Source organism: Strigops habroptila, chromosome 1 (genome assembly GCF_004027225.2).
Source record: "Strigops habroptila isolate Jane chromosome 1, bStrHab1.2.pri, whole genome shotgun sequence".
NCBI lineage: Eukaryota > Metazoa > Chordata > Aves > Psittaciformes > Psittacidae > Strigops > Strigops habroptila.
In genome coordinates this window covers 152,301,870-152,318,482 of record NC_044277.2, presented here as the reverse complement: position 1 = coordinate 152,318,482, position 16,613 = coordinate 152,301,870, and the positions used below count along the sequence as shown (strand labels likewise).

The window sequence follows — 16,613 nt, the reverse complement described above, 5'->3', positions numbered from 1 at the left end:
GAAAAAAAACCTAAGAGGAAGAGAAAATGATAGGAAGACCAACAATATTTCCAGTAAACCTGTCAATCATACGATGACAGTTATTAAAGAAGTTATAAAGGAACAGCTCTATGTTTCCTTACTTCCTCTGGATCTTCCCCACAATATGTTAAAAGTAACAAACAGAAGTTGGTTCACTTTAAATGGATTTATTCCTTCCATCATGCTTTCTTTCCTTTGGTTACGACAGCCGGAATAAAAATGTCAATTACTTACAAAGAGCAGCTGTGGTAAAAATCAGTGGAATTTACTCACATCTAGATGCTTAAAAATACAATTATTGGATGTGTAAAACTGAAAATCTGACCTTAATCTATCACAATAATGGACAAAGTTATATGCAGTTACAAAAAAGAAATCCTTGAGTTGTAGAATCAAGTTTACACCTGCAGATAAATCATTTCTTGTTTTCTAGGGATATCAACCATGAGCTTTTCCACTCTCTTTTTCAAACAAAAAGGCACGACTATTTCTTTAATACAATTTAAGAACATGCTAACTATCATCAGGAAGAGATTTTAATTGGTTCTTTCTATTTGTCTAAGATTTTTCCATAGTCTCCTGTAAAATCACATGCTTCCAATTCCCTGTGCAAGTCAGATACACTGTTTAAAAACTCAGTTATGAAAACACAAGCTTTGAAGGATCTCTGCAGAAATTATGTGCCCTTATTTGAACAAAATCAATGCAAGTTATTAGCAATGCATGTAAATTCCAGAATTTATCATCATCTGGGGTTTGATGTCTATGTTCTTCTAAAACAACTGCTTTTGAGAGAAGTTAAAACTGAAGTTTCTTTAACAAAAATAACCCTCTGTTCATTGCATGACTTAAAAAGCCATTTGTAATAATGAAACAGAATTTGGCAATACTTTTGCTCTCTCTGGAGCCTAAGTATATTAGACTGTTGCTGTGAAATTCCTCTAAGTTTTCTTGCCTTTGGGTAATACATGCACTGTCATTTTCTTCCCTGAATCCTTGCACTAGTGAAAACTACCTGCAACCTGACAGAAGTATCTTGAAAGTTCCAACAGGCATTATGAAAATACAAAGAATAAACTCTGTATCCAAGGGCCTGACTTTCCTACCCAAGGGCCTAGACTTTCCTATCCAAGTCTAGGATTTTGTTTGTATATTTTTTTTAATTAAAACTTAAACTTCATTAAACATTACATTTCCTACAGAAATGTGTTATGGGATGAAAATGAAACAAAATATTTCGAAGTGCTAAAAGCAAAGGCAGGTGGTTAAAAGCACATATAAAATATACCTTGTGTTTTTGTGGCCTCCTTGATGATCTTCTGAAGCTCTTTCATTTCAGCATCAAACTCTTCCTGGTTTAGTTCCCTAGATTCAACCCTAGGAGCCTGGAAGAGTGAAGGATCAGTTCCAAGGTAGGAACACTGAAGATGCCCAGTATCACTCAGAGTGACTATAACACCCTTCAAGTTTCTGCATAAGAAAAACAAATACAGCTCATTAAGAAATTGAGGAGAATCACAGAAGCAGTAACATTGAATTTATGCTGCTTCTATTCTTCCACCTACAAATATAATAGAACTTCCTGGGTTTAACGAGATTCTTTGACAAAAAGAAAACAACAATACTTATTCTTCAATTCAGATGTTTTTACTAATATTACTCCTATTTATTGCAATCACACCTAACAACCAATCTGTGCTAGACAGATGACTAAAACATAATCCAAGTGTCTCAGAATCTGTATAATTAAGACAAGTAAAGGAAAGGATCAGAACAAACAAGCTGAGTAGACAGTACAGTTGTAACCTCTTTTATTCACAACTTCTTACTTCAGTTTTTTGAAGTACCGAGATTGAGGTCAGTATGCTGGAAGAGGAATTAGCAAAATGGAACACCAAGTAAGGGAAAGCAAGGGAAGGGAAAGGATGCATTAGAAGAAATCACACTGGATGGAACACATTAACAGTGAAGACAGCAGTAGGACTGTGGCTGGCTCTTCCCCATGGTATCTTTCTGAAAGGAAGCCACACGGATCCAGAACATTTCCCTTTCGCTGCTCTGGATCAATACAAATGAGTGTTTTATTAGCTACATTGCAGTTTCTTTTCAGTCGAGGGAACAGGACTTCCCGGAACTTATTCCTACAAAAATCTTACTTATTTCGTGTATCTGACCATGTACCATGCAAGGCAAGATTTAAGAAAGCATTTAACAAATTACAAGGCAACAGAGAGTATTGCCAGCATTTTGATTAACTTTAATGTAATTCCTAAACAGAAGAGGAACTGAATAGTAGAGTAGAATAGTTGTTAGCAGCAAAAGTTAGGACAAAGTTAACTTTTACTTTTTAAAATGCTTACTCTTAATTAAAAGCTTGTGTTTATTTTCACAACCATGAGGTGACATATTCATGCCGATCATTTGCTCTTATTCCATAATTAGAATATCTTACAGCAGACACCGCCTTTGCCTCAAATACAACTGTCATATAAAGCAAAGATAGATCAAATTGAATTCTTAGATCTAAAACTTAATTTTCATATGAAAGCTGGCAAAGGGCACAGCAAAGTCTTTAGAAAAGGGATATTGCTGAAGCAGATGTTACCATGTTATCGAATAGTCTGCTCCACACTTAACTATTTAGTTGCAGCAAATAATGAAAACAAGAAAAAGTGCACCATGAGCTTATTGCACAACTGAAGAAAACTGACACCTGAAAGCAAGGCAATTCCTAAAGTTCTCCAGCACTGGCTTTGGACCATCTTAAAATTTCTTTCCTGAGGCTATGAATCTGTTAAGCTAAGAAAGAAAGACAGATTCATGAGGCCATCTGAATGTAAATTAAAAGAGCATGAAGAAATATAGGTACACACTTAGCAGTAAGTCCTTGATGATATACTACTGAAGTATAACATATTCAAAAGTGGTTTGCAAATACAGACCTTCCTATGTACCTTGAAGTTGGCAATCAGTCTATCACACGAAATCAACTCAAATCAAGGAGGTGATTTTCCTATATAAATTACACTTTTCTTAACTTGAGTTTGTCAGCGTTACAAAATACACAGTCAAAAACTCCATCTTAAAACAAACTCATTTCAAGCAACTTCCCGGTTAGTCACCAAATCCCTTAAGTCTTCACTAGCTCAGAGACAAAAGCATTAGTTAAAGAAAGCAGCATTACAAGTCTCTTTGCTTCAGCTACTGTTCTGCTGGGTCCCAAGAAGATGGTGCAACATAAAACATACACAAATAGAAAAAAGCCTTTTTCAGTGACCTTTCCTTGTTAAAGCCATCCATGAATAGAAGCAATAAGAAAAATATGGGTAACCAGTTATAACATATGATTTATAATACATTAATTTCTCTGTTGGAATGTTTGTCAGCCAGTCAAGATTGCTTTATTTTCCTCAAGCTTCTGTAACAGTGGTTAAAGACAGCAGGGGGAAGGGGAGCACATTTAACAGTTTTATAGTAGTTTCCCCACAGCTACTGCACTCAGGCAATATCCCTGCAAATACCATTACTTCATTTGGCACATTTTGTGCAGAATCTGGAATTCCAATTACTTGTTAACTTTCTTTTATTGTAAACTACTTTTTTTTTTACTATCTCTCACACAATAGTCAAAGTAATGGCAAATCTAAGGGGACACTTTAACAGTGAAGAACTCAAAGTATGAAACAAATTATTCTGGTATCTAAAATAACTACAGTACAAAGCAACTCCTACACGCATATGGTAATAATTTGAAAAAGTATCTTTTATTGGATTCTGGGTAATAATAACAGCATATGCTTTTTGTAGATCTTCTCTTACTAAACAAATTGCTCACAATATAATTCTTGAAGAAATTAAAATGCTTTGCGTGTTTCCAGTTCTATAATACCAAACTGATCACTCAATTGACATAGAAGTTGAAGCTGTAATTCTGAATCCTACTTGAATGACACAAGCTAAGCCCTGGACAACTCCCAGGACAAGGTCTGGTTATTGACACAATTTACAGCTTTAATTATGTCTATTTATAATAGCACATAAAACTTCGACCTCAATTTCAGAAGTAGTCTTAATTGGTATTACTCATACCAATCGTTTCAGAAAACAAGATGCTCTGCAGTACTGTTTTCAGAGCTTTATTGATAATGTATTATTTACAAACTACTAAAGAAGGAAACTAATTCCTCAACTGTACTCAAGCATTTTGAATCCAATTCTCTCTTAATTTTATCATCCTCTGAAGTAATTACATGCGAGAGCATAACGACACAATAGCACTTCTTAGTTTAGTGCTTTTGAAAACCCAGATTGTTCTAAGTTTCACTATGACTGCAGTGTCGTTTTAGCTGTGCGAACTATTCGATAAAATGCTCAAGGAAGATTAGACTACGAATAATAAACTCTAAGAGTTTTCCAACATGGACTAGTGGGAGTAAAAGTCAAAAGCCCATCTTACTCTTATTAAACACTACCTCCAAAATCAGACTTTCAGCTGAATATATAAAGTATACATGGTACAACTCAGTGCCAGCTAGCACCTATTTTTAACTGGTTTGGGGTATCTGTGGAAGACCCTCAGGCTCCTTTGAAAACCCCCTCCTCATTAAAAAAATCCCCTTTGTTCAACTTTACATCAGAAGTAATACTTGTATGTGTAAGACTTCACCACTCTCCTATAACACATGAAAACAGATAATCTGTTTGCTTCTCAGAAACTAAAATTCTTTTAAAGTTATTTATACGATGTATTTAACATGCTTCGCACACTTCGAAGAGGAAATGCAAACATATAATGCAAATACAGTGTTCAGTTATAAGTGTTTAACAATCTGTAATTATATGGAATATCATTAACTGGTAAATCATAGACTCATAGAATGATTTGGGTTGGAAAGGGCTTAAACGCTACTTACAGCAGTTTGGGTCAGGGGTCTTGTCTGCCAGAGCACTACTGCCACCTGCGGGGCAGCACAAGGTGAATGAGGACCAGCCAAGGAGCACAGCTCAGGCACAGGCAAGCCCCACATCATACTAAATGAAGCAGTGGGGTTTAAACAGGGTTAGTATAATAGCTTGACAGTTAAACTGTTAAGATTCGCTTATATTTAAAGATTAACGCATGCAGAGACACTGTCATCCACGAACAACATCATGAGGGTTGGAGCACCTCTGCTACAGAGCCAGGCTGAAAGAGTTGGGCTTGTTCAGCCTGGAAAAGGCTCCGAGGAGACCTCATAACAGTCTGCCAATACTTAAAGGGGCCGACAAGAAACCTGGAGAGGGTCTTTTGACAAGGGCCTGTAGGGACAGGCCAAGGGGAATGGCTTTAACCTGCCAGAGGGGAGACTGAGATGAGCTCTGAGGCAGAAGCTCTTCCCTGTGAGGGTGCTGAGGCGCTGGCACAAGGTGCCCAGAGAAGCTGTGGCTGCCCCATCCCTGGCAGTGTTCAAGGCCAGGTTGGACACAGGGGCTTGGAGCAACCTGCTCTAGTGGAAGGTGTCCCTGCCCGTGGCAGGGGGTTGGAGCTGGATGAGCTTTAAGGTCCTTTCCAACCCAAACCAGTCTGTGATTCTGTGATCATCATCTGGTTCCTTCAGGCAGGGAGCACACCTACTAGTGCAGGGAGCACACCTACTAGTACAGGCAGGCTAGACACACAATTTCAGCTCTTGCTACACATTCTATCTAAAATTAATTTTTATCTGAAGGATTAACCAATCCTTAGTTTCTTGTTGTTTTAAAATATAAAAATCAAAGCTATTTCAAAAGCAGTGAAGGTTGTATTAAAAAATAAGGTAGCCAACTATGCAAAAATGCAGATTTGCATTTGCAGAGTACAAAAATGTACTCTGAAGTACAATATATTCAAGGAACAGTTCAGAACTTCCACCCTGTATTTCATATCATCACAGTTCCGTATCTAAGACACCTCTAGTGGCCTTATCCAAATTGAAAATGAACGTGAGGGCTGATAAAAAACCCTGATTACTTCAAATAAGAGTGCAGCCTCTGAGTCCAAGCTCCAAATAATAAGAAACAAGAGAAATTACATTGTGATTTCTTTTATGACAGTACCAGTGTCAATTTCTTTCTTGAAGTGTGACACCTAAAACATATTAAGTCTAAAAGCTGTTTCAAGGCCAGACTCCCTCACTGGCAGACAAGCATAGAGTAGCTTCCAAAGGCTATACCAAAAGCCAGCAGCTACAGCATCATGAATACAGGATCTGGAGAGCCTCAAAAGTTTATCCTTCTAAACCTTCTCTTCTCCCACTTCAAGATAGTGTTTAGAGTGCATTTCACTCCAGCTAAGCTGAAGAGGACCCTAGCATCTCTGCTTCCAACCATAAAGAGGTGTAAGGTGCTATACTGATAACATCTACACTCTAATAAGTTTTAGATAAAGCTTATTCTCAGCTGTTGGCTTCACACAAGCTAATATTAGGCACTACAGGTCTGTCACAATATGAACAGGCACAGAGAAACTGCAGATTAGCAGAGAAAAGAAACCCATGCAATTTGTCTAAAAGCAAGTATTGTATTTTAAATACTAGAAGGGGAGTTACTTGCCTTCTTGTTCCTGAGCAGTTAGAATTTTCACCTTTAAGGCTTTCCCTAGAACCGTGAGGGCAGGAATATTTTAAGTGCTATTCTAAAGTAAGCTGAAAAGCTGACAAAACCATGACTGTAAAATGTAGGCTTTGTGAAAAAGCAAATCAGTGACATGCAATAAAATCAGGAGAACTGGCAATAAGGGCACGTGCTTAATAGCATACAGTAAATACCTTTTGAAACTAACTTGCTAAAAAGCTCACTCATGAATCACAGTATATGCTGGACACAGTATTTGGCACATCTCTGCCTTTTGCAGGATCGGAATCCTACTAAGGTAAAAGAAATACAATCACATTCATATTTTGTGGCTAAGCTACACACATTAATAATTAAAGTTATCTCTTTAAAGACCTTTAACAGGGTAATGTTTTGTTCTGCCACCTCTTGACAAGCCAATGGTAATTCGGTGATTAAAAAATGAGGGTTTTTTCCTCCTTAGAAGCATCTCTTTAAAATGTGATTATGTTTAAGTAGAAAGATTCTAGAATTCTCTGCATTTAACTTCTCAGATCAGGCAATATTCTTACAGAACACTCACATATAACTCTATATATATACACGTATATAATGGAACGGTTCATACCGTGCGTCATAACTGGCATTGCTTCTAATACAGTCCTTCTATACAGAAAAAGGAAAAATCTTTCAACAAACTATAAAGTTTGATTCCTGCAGTTTTCTTTCCATAAAAACGTGTAGCAAGTGCTAAGTTTTGCTGGGTTTATATGTAAGTTTTGCCATTTTTACATGGCGATTCTTTAACAGTTGTGGTAGCTGCGGTGATGTCAGTTTTAATAAGGAATAACAGATGAGCTGGAATGAAGAACAAAGTATATCCAAGCATCTGGACAGCTAAAAAATTCAATGAGAGGGGTTGTATTTCGACTCCGCCCACTATTACCCTGTCTGTGATTGTGCTTTTACAGTTTATATACTTAATTCAACAATAGTTCTTGATATTTTTTCCAGATAAATTCAGTTCCTGTTACCTTTCTACTGTTTGGAGAGCACAAAGTATGTTCATCTAACCACCCAATGTACCATGGTTCTGTGCCAGAGAAGTTGAAATTTCAAGTTCCTACTTGGACCAGGCCGGTATTTTCTCACTTTCAAATTGATTGCAGATTTCTTTTAAAACTACTGGAAGCTAAAACTCCATACAGCACATTTGCAACCAATGGCTGTCCACCAGAATACTGAACTGCAATCTTTTGATTCATGAACCTCATTTAAACTAAACTGATCACGCTGTTGTTGTTATTTAGGAGTTGCAATCTGGGAATTAATCCTGTGTCAAAACACAGAATTTAAACGCTAGCAATTTAAACCTGGAGACAGGCTACTAAATCAGAGACTTTATATATAAACTTATTCAGATAAAGCGTCATGAAATTATGAGCACGTTAACTATGTACCTTTATTAGTCAAATACACTCTGCTTCTTAATGATTTCTGCAAGGGGAAGAAAGACTTCCACAAGAACAACAAATTTTAGACCTATTTAATTACTTTATGTTGTCTTACAAGCAATAAGAAAATTGGACACTACTATAGCATATTAAGTCAGTAACTTTGGAGTGATTCAGTAAGCTGCACTGCTTCCTGCGTCTCAGCCTACACAGTCTCTATTACTTTAAGTAATAAATTTATTACTTTAAGTCTCTAATACAGTAGAATCCAAAATCAAACATGTAACAGCATAAGTCAAAACATGACCACCAATAGCCCATGGGTAGCTGGCTTTAACAGATGGCTGATTAATATACTACCATGCAATACTGTCTTTATGGCTGGTGTTTCACACCACCGACGTTAGAAGTTCAAGCATGACCCCTATAGTCAAGCCTGCTGGTATCTTATTTGCAGAAGATAACAAAAAAATTACAGGTTCATTCCTCAGTATAAACCTAGACAGACTTGAAGTTCGTAAAGAGCTGAAGTACGGATAAAGCTCACCACGTAGCCCTGCTTGCCATCTTGAACATATAAAGTGTACTTCTATTTCCTGGCTTTTCAACAGTTTTCTGTGTAAAAACTCCCCCCCCCCCCCCCCCATCTCAAATAATGAAAACCTATTTACTAGCTTAGCTCAAGCTAAAAAATTGAGTACTGGAAATGTAATATTTTACGAAACTCAGAAATTCTTATTCTTTAAAGGTGATGAATTACTTCTGCACAAAAAAACCTTTCCAGACTGCTTTATATTTCCCCTTCAGATAACATGCTGTTCCATTACCAAGTAAAATGGTATTTATCTGTCAAATACATGAAACTGAAAGGAAATATTCTAGTAACTTTCACCCACTTGCCTATACCTGTCAACCCCTCGTAATAAAAGGAACTTCACATTTTACAAGGCATATAGGCCACTCTGTGGGTTATTTGCTTCAAGAATCTTTCTTCCAGTTCTTCTGCTCACAGATAGAGTAGGACATATAAATTCTGACAAAAGAAAGTTGGTTCCCATATTCTAAAAGCAAGAGGCACCACATATGCAAAGCATCCAAATACCTATAGACAAGCACTAGAAGTGGCTTATCAGGTTTTTCTTTTGGGTAATTTTTAATCCAATTCCAGTGTGGCTGAAGGTGAGAACAGCCTTCATTTAGACAAGAACTTCATTGATAAACTGGTGCCTAAAGTACTAAGAGTCCTCAATAGATTAAAATGAGAGGGAAGAAATATCTCCCACAACACATCCCCCTAAACCCTGAGAGGAGGCTGGTTTACTCTTAAAACTCTGCCTGCTGATAAATTCCACATGAAATCAACACTTTTTTGCCATACAGATACCACCAGACTTCAGTTCTTGATGCATAGGCAAAGGCACAAAGAACCACAATTGTGAATTTTAAGAAATATTACGAATATTGTGAAATTTTATTAGTCTTATTAAATACTGACTTGAAAGAGAGGTATCTGAGGAACTCTGCAGTCTATTTCAGCTTGAAAGAAAAAGGTCAGGCAAATTTCACAGGCTTATCAGGTATAACTTGAAGGCTGCGTACAAACAAAACCAAGTAGTAAAGTTGAGACTAGTGAACTTCAAGCATGTTCAGAAGAAACAAACTCCCTGATTTAAAGACTTCATGCTTTTCTATTGCAAAAACAGGTTTGTAACTTGGAAGCGATCAAAAGAGAAATCCCCTTCCTGAGACTATGTCCAAGCTACAATGCTCTATCTATGTAGTTTTAACTCAACCCACAGTGGCAGTTCAGCTGTTTGTGATGGAAACATCCCTGAGGCTAGCAACATGAGCTATTTTGCTTCAGACTGAATGCACCTTAACATAATGTTCTAGTTTCAGGCCAGCCAGGTCAGAGTAATACTTAGTGCAATCAGCCAGCCATTAAAACATGGTACTCTTAGAAACAGCTTTGCCAAGTGAGTTAGTGTCGAATAAATAGAAAAGTAGTTGTCTAAGTATTTTAATCTGCTCCAAGGACCTTTTATGGTCAAGCATATAAAGACAGGATAATTCAGGCACAGAAAAACAAGTAAGACTTGTGATAGGCCCTTAAAAAGTGACTTTCTGCTACTTTCTGTATAAGTTATTTCAGATGATTCAGACAAACATGACCCACCTTTTTGGTGGGGGAGTATTAAGTCACTTGCCTTTACAGGCTCAAATCCCTGCCAACAGAGAAAAAATGACTTTCATATGAGGCGCTTTTGCTAACAGGAACTCTCTGTAGGAGCCACAGTCCTATGTGGGCTTGCTCCCCTCATAATTACCTGAATTATGGGGTGGGAGACAGGAAAAAATCTAACGCATCTCATGAAACATCAAAAAGTGACAAATTCATAGACTTGATCATCTATAAATGTATGAGATACTGCTCATGACATTTCCTTTGCAAAAAAGATATGGAGGTACAAGGAAGGTCTTGGAAACAGAGGTCTCTGATGAAACAGAAAAATGGAAACTAAAGGGCAAGGAAAAAAGGCATGGACTTTGAGGTCAATGCTAAGAAGATATTTATGGTGGATACCAAGCAAACGGTGCTGCTCACAATTACCATTTCCACACTGAAAATTTGAGGGAAGTGGGAATTTTTGTCATTCCTTTGTGTAAGTTCCCAGATTTCAAGTTTTTCTAACTGCAGCATATGGACAGTTTCTCTTCAATCCACACTAGAAGGGGTTTTTTTGTTGGTTTCAGGAGTTTTGGGGGGGGATTTTGAATCAACTCAGGCAGAACACCTACACCATTTTCTTCCAGAGTTTCAGCTGCAGTGAGAATGCTTTTGCACAGCCATGACTTTAAGGATGACAACACAGGGCATGAAGAAATGTAACTGTCCAAGCAGGCTTATCAATGGGAAGATGAGTTGTTGCTGAGACAAAGTCCGAAGCAGGTTAATCAAAATTGTCAGTGTAAGTGGTTATATCTCTGAAGTGTTAAGCATAGAGGGGTCCCCTTGACATTAAAACCATGTCATGAACAGTTAGCAACTACCATACATCAACAGAACCAGACCATAATCTAACAAAATAGTGAACAAACTTCTATAACAATGATTAGAACTGAACTTTCAGTTCAGTGACCATAGTTCTAGAGAACTAAAATCCAGAATAAGAATAAACTCATAAACCCAGAACAAACTCTCAAATTTCTGCCTGTAGTTCAAGTTTCTGATCACAAGCTTTTATATGGAATATCCAGTTGCCTGACAGAGAACATTCTGGTTTAACAGTAGTAGATCAACACCTTAAAAACACAGTGCAGAGACACCTCACTAAACATGTTATAAGTAACCACCTACCTTTGATTCTATTTTTCCTTGCATGTTTCTGAAAATGGGATAGAAATCGAGCAGTTTATGCTGGAATTTCATCCCAAATGTTGTAGCGTGTCATTATTTACATACTGGAAATACTGTATATCACATTATTGTAAGAAGATGAATCAATTCACAAAGAGTAAATTGATCTTTGAAGTAAACTATCAAGATCATAGGATAAAGTACATGACTGCCTTTATGAAGCAATCACTACCCCTGCCCAAGGGATTTACATAAAACAGCTTCTAATGATGCTTTTCTTATTCATCAAGCCAGGGCCATACACCAGTAATAGACATGCCAACAAGAAAATACAGATGAACATCTATGATCTGTAGAGACAACTGCTTTCAGAACACCCCATTTACCTCCTTAGTATTAGTGCAATAAAAGCGGAAAGGATGTGAAAGTAATTAATTGACATTCACATTTAAGGCATTTCAATCTCTCAGCAGTGTAGGATTAACAACTCTATGCTTATTAAAGTACTTCATGTTATTTATGTTACCGTAGTGCCCAGAGGCCCTGACTGAGGCTGAGGCCTCTCGAGTGGAGTATTAGAAAATCATTATCACATTGACTCAAAAGAATTCCCTTTCAAATTACTTTTTAAAGCCACCATGTTTTAAGACAAATTACTACCTCTGTAAGCTCTACTACAGTTTTTGCTGTTTAGCTCATCTTTATTGTTAATGTCAAAAGTACAAGCATACTGCATGTTTCTAAACAGAAAGACAGAAGCATAGCTCTGAAATGCATCTGCCCTCGACTTCTCCCTGCCTTTCAGGCCATTTGGTCTAGACACACAAGCATTCCTTCATTTATCAGTACCTGTGTAAAGAGGTATGTATAATCAGACTGCTGCCTCTCCACCCTCTACAGAACAAAACCCAAATCAAACCCTAGCATTAGTAGGTCTGTGGGAATTCTAAGTGTAACTAGGAAAAATATCTGGGACAAATGAGTAGGCTCTCAAAATTCTCACTATGATCAAACCACCGAGTGTTAAAGTTCACATGGAAAAGGCAGAATCTGCATCAACTTCATAGAGGTATTATTGAAAGAGATGGTTCAACAATACGACTTTCCAAACAAATAGGTGTATACACAAACACTAGTAAAACCTGCTGCTGTAAAAATCTATGCCTTTCTCAAAGTTTGTTCTGACACAAATATTCTTTCCAAACTCCAAAAGCTGCACTGTCATATCCTGCATAATTAACTGCTGGTTTATACTAACTGGCCCACTGAGACTCTTCGTTCTGTTTCACTTGTACAACGCGCTGGATGAAAGCCACCAGCACAACTCTCTCCAGAGAGTCTAAACAAACATTTAAATTACAAACTATTAAAAAATCATTAGGTAACCATTAGTACCAAACAAAACATCCCTCAGATTGCTCTGCGCTAGTCAGTAAAGCCAGTTAGTCTGATGCATTTTCATTTGGTATGAGCTAAAACGCATGACTTGTGATCAAGTATTCTACAATCCAGTGTATGATGGCACAGCAGCCACAAGCCTGCTGAGGATTAGAAGGAATCCACCTGGCAAGGGTACTACTGCATCCCGTATGGTCACAGGGACTCAGCAGCCAGCACCTACCACAGCTCTGGTGGTGCAGTCCAGGCGTAAGCTAAACTTCTCTGTAGTTCCCTTATTTCAGTGACAGGCTCAGCACAAGTTATCAATGTGTCAGAATTATTGTACACTTGATCCCCCATCCAACCAGTTTTACACCTGACCTGTTTCATGCATATTTTACAAAAGGTTTTGGTCTGGTGCAGTGCAATCCTCAGCAGTTTAAACAGTTCCTTCATTTCCACAGTTTAACGTTGGAGTTTAATATTCTGTTCCAACAAATCATCTCCGGAATTCATAAGCTCTTAAATGCTTAATGAAGACCAGATTTTCAGTGAGATTCCCTATTTTCCTATCTCAGAGAAGGATCTTAGCAGATTGCAAAGCTTCTCTTCTCATTCTCTTAGAGAAGAAACTACTCCACTGGAGCTACAAGATCCCAGGTTCTACCTTCACTCAAGGAAAACAGAAAATCTAGAGCACAATACAGCAATTCTAAGTATTCTTCTAGAATTAACAGTGTGCCCCCTGATGAAATGAATACTTTACAAAACAAAGAACAAATATTTTGAATTCTCCTTTTACAAGTCACCTCGCTGCATACCTCAGAACTGATTGTTCACATCTAGAGCAAATTTCACAACTGGAAATTGATCTGAAAAAAAGTAAACTTTACAAGTTACTTACTGTAAATTTGCTACTTTCACTGCTACAGGAACGTGGGGAAGTTGAGTGGCCCATTTCAGCGTAACATCTTGATAAACATTCAACATCTTACTATGGGTTCCAATTAGAGTGTTTATTGTTCCTTCTTTCACTGTCAGAGATACAAAAACAGCTTTAGGATGAAAGATGTTCAAAAGCCAGTACTTTTCTTTGAGGCTTGTATCATTACATTATTTTTTCTTTTCCTTTTAAGACATTAATTCCTATAAATTCAAATACCAACGTTATGAAAGTTACACTGACAATAACCAAGCACATATGTGATTAATTATGGACACCAATACCAACTGCACACTAGACAACATATCCCAAACTGCCTCTAGCCCGCCACGTCATGATGAACAAAGACTCATAATTGCCATGTCGACGTGCCAGGATAGATGTGACAAAATACACATTGGTTAAATACTAGCTACTTAAACTCTTCAATGTCTCATGAATACTGATTAAAGATGGATGTATTTATAGGGTTTATTTATAGTATAATTTAAATCAGAAAGCATAAATTGTGAAAATTAAGATCATATTTATAAAGCCTAACATAATATTTTAAACCGAAAATAAGACAGTGTCAAAAATTTATCTAATAGTATTGGAAACAGAATAGGCATGAAGAATCTGTAGTTCTGTAGTAGCATCCAACCAAGGTGCTTCCACACAATGTAATAAGTAAGTTTCATCTCCTACCAATAAACTTGATTTTTTTTACCTGTCCATAACTGACAGAAGGTCTCAAACACCAATTTAATTCTTCCAAAATCTCTCATTCTGAAATGTCTGTTGCTTTGGCAGCCTGCACAAACTTACTCAAACAGTAGACAAGTACCTCAGTTTGGTGATGAGAAAAATATCTATTCAGATGCTAAAAATTATGAGACATCACACTGAGTAATAGTTGACAATCAACCTGCTTCATCTAAAAAGAGAGCTCTGATTCCACAGATTTTCTAAAAATCGACAGCTTGTTGAGAAGTAACCAAGCTAAAGTTGAGTTGAATTTTCCTTTTACAAACCTGAACAATAAGGAATGAAGCAGCTCGGACTGTAATCAAGCTTTTTCATGAATCGAATTTGCCCATTATCCTTAAGGCAAAAGAAGTTTCTCTCACCAAGCACAAAAACAGAAGAAACTGCCTGATTAAAGGAGACAACGCATATATCCAGTGCTTGCTCGCCGAGGTTTAAAACCCAATCCACCTTCAAAGGAAAAACAACATGCTCCAGAGATCAGTCGACAGCTGCATATTAAAGACAAAACTTAGAGAAGGCTCAGAGCTCATCAAGTTACATGAATATCATTAACATAGACAGAAAAGTAAAATCAAGGTCTTTTTCTAAGGGAGAGTTATCCTATTATTTTGAAGGCAGTAGGTAATTTTCCTTATTGTGAGTAAAGCAGCAAAAACACCCACTTTTTAAAACAGTCATGATTTGATGGCTGTGCACTTAAGTGTATTCAAATTTTAATACACACATCCCATTCAAAATTAAAATGCTTCATACTTTAACTATTAAATCCAAGAGCAGAGAATTAAAATCATTTATATCTGTACATATCCTTAGATAAAGGGCAAGGCTGGAGAGCAAAAGGTGGTAGCTTATTATGCTAATACATGTAAATGGAAAAATAGACAAAATTTTAGCTGTCTAAGCCAACATTCGTGCTGGCAGTCACTCATGTATACCCTTCAGTCTGATGAACGTTGTGTGTATCAGTCTATTTTTCCTACTACAAATTCTGAATTCCTGAAGTAAAAAGAAGTATCCAAGCTGAACTGTCAGCACTTCCTATGCGAACAGCATCAATCACTTTGCTTAAAGAACATAGAATGTGTTTGTAAACATAGGTGCCTATCTGATACATGAAGCTGGAAGTGCCATCTGAAAAGTCAAAGGTGAAAAAAGCCAGGCTTGTTACATTTGTCCCCATGCATGCTTCTCATTTGATATTAAAAAATAATAATGTTTGCAGCATATCCAAATTTCTTATTTAAAAACTATGTCTTCTCGTAACTCAAGATTTAGGATTCTGGCTTACAGTTTCAAAAGAGTTCTATGATTAACCACTGGAAGGAAGATGCTCTCCCAGTATTTTACTGTTGTACCTGAAATACGCTGAGTATACACGGTACATTAAGCAGACAAGCAATTCTATTGCAGGACCTCAAAGAAGGAAATTTTCTTCCTCTTCAAAGGAGACAGCTCTAATACTAAACAACTCAGTCCCAGGGACCTCCTGAAGACTATTGAATCCACAGGTTTTTTGACCAAAAGAGTCCAGGATACTATTTATGGAACTGTTTTTCACTGCTGAGTTTCCCTAATAGAATGAGGTTCGTTTTCTAAGTCCAGTACAAAGTCACAAATAAGCTTAAATTAAAAACATGAGCTATATTTCCCAATTATCTACTTTGCTACATCTGAAGTTCTGTATTACAAAAGCTGCCTTAGAAATAAGTCATTTCCAGTACACAGTTCTCTCATGGGGTTTTTTTTTCTCCTTAGAACATCAGTGAGTTTTAAGGCCCAACCTTAAACAACTGAAAGAAATCTTAACAGAAATCTACTGGAGTCTTTCCATTGCCTTTAATGGCAATTGGATCAGGTCCTTTGTCAGCAGACAATGTTTCCATTTGTTACTTAGCATTGGTTTCTTTACCATGCGGGCAGCGTACCATACAGGTTAAGTAAAATAAACAGGTTTTACCACAAGTCTTTTTCCAGAACTAAGTTTTGCCTGCTCTGTTTCTTGTCTCTCATCAGCATCTGTTGCAAACGCCAGCACTTGGTATCTGTTTAGAAGAAAGGATGTTTAAAAAAAAAAAGTAAAAAATGAAATGTATCTTTGTAGTTAATACCCTTATATTAAGTAGGAAATAATATAATT

The 16,613-nt window shown here is 37.1% G+C and overlaps 1 protein-coding gene across 7 annotated transcripts in view; it reads right to left on the bottom strand.

Annotated features, from left to right (window-relative positions):
- Positions 1 to 16,613, bottom strand: part of BBS9 (Bardet-Biedl syndrome 9) — a 275,374-nt gene that overhangs the window by 217,908 nt on the left and 40,853 nt on the right. For all 7 annotated transcript variants that reach the window (XM_030509118.1, XM_030509151.1, XM_030509134.1 and 4 more), the window contains 4 exons: positions 16,434 to 16,518; positions 14,740 to 14,923; positions 13,688 to 13,817; positions 1,310 to 1,491 (listed from right to left, as the gene is read on the bottom strand). In XM_030509118.1, the coding sequence (XP_030364978.1) occupies positions 1,310 to 1,491; positions 13,688 to 13,817; positions 14,740 to 14,923; positions 16,434 to 16,518 (581 nt within the window). The remainder of the gene's footprint in view (positions 1 to 1,309; positions 1,492 to 13,687; positions 13,818 to 14,739; positions 14,924 to 16,433; positions 16,519 to 16,613) is intronic.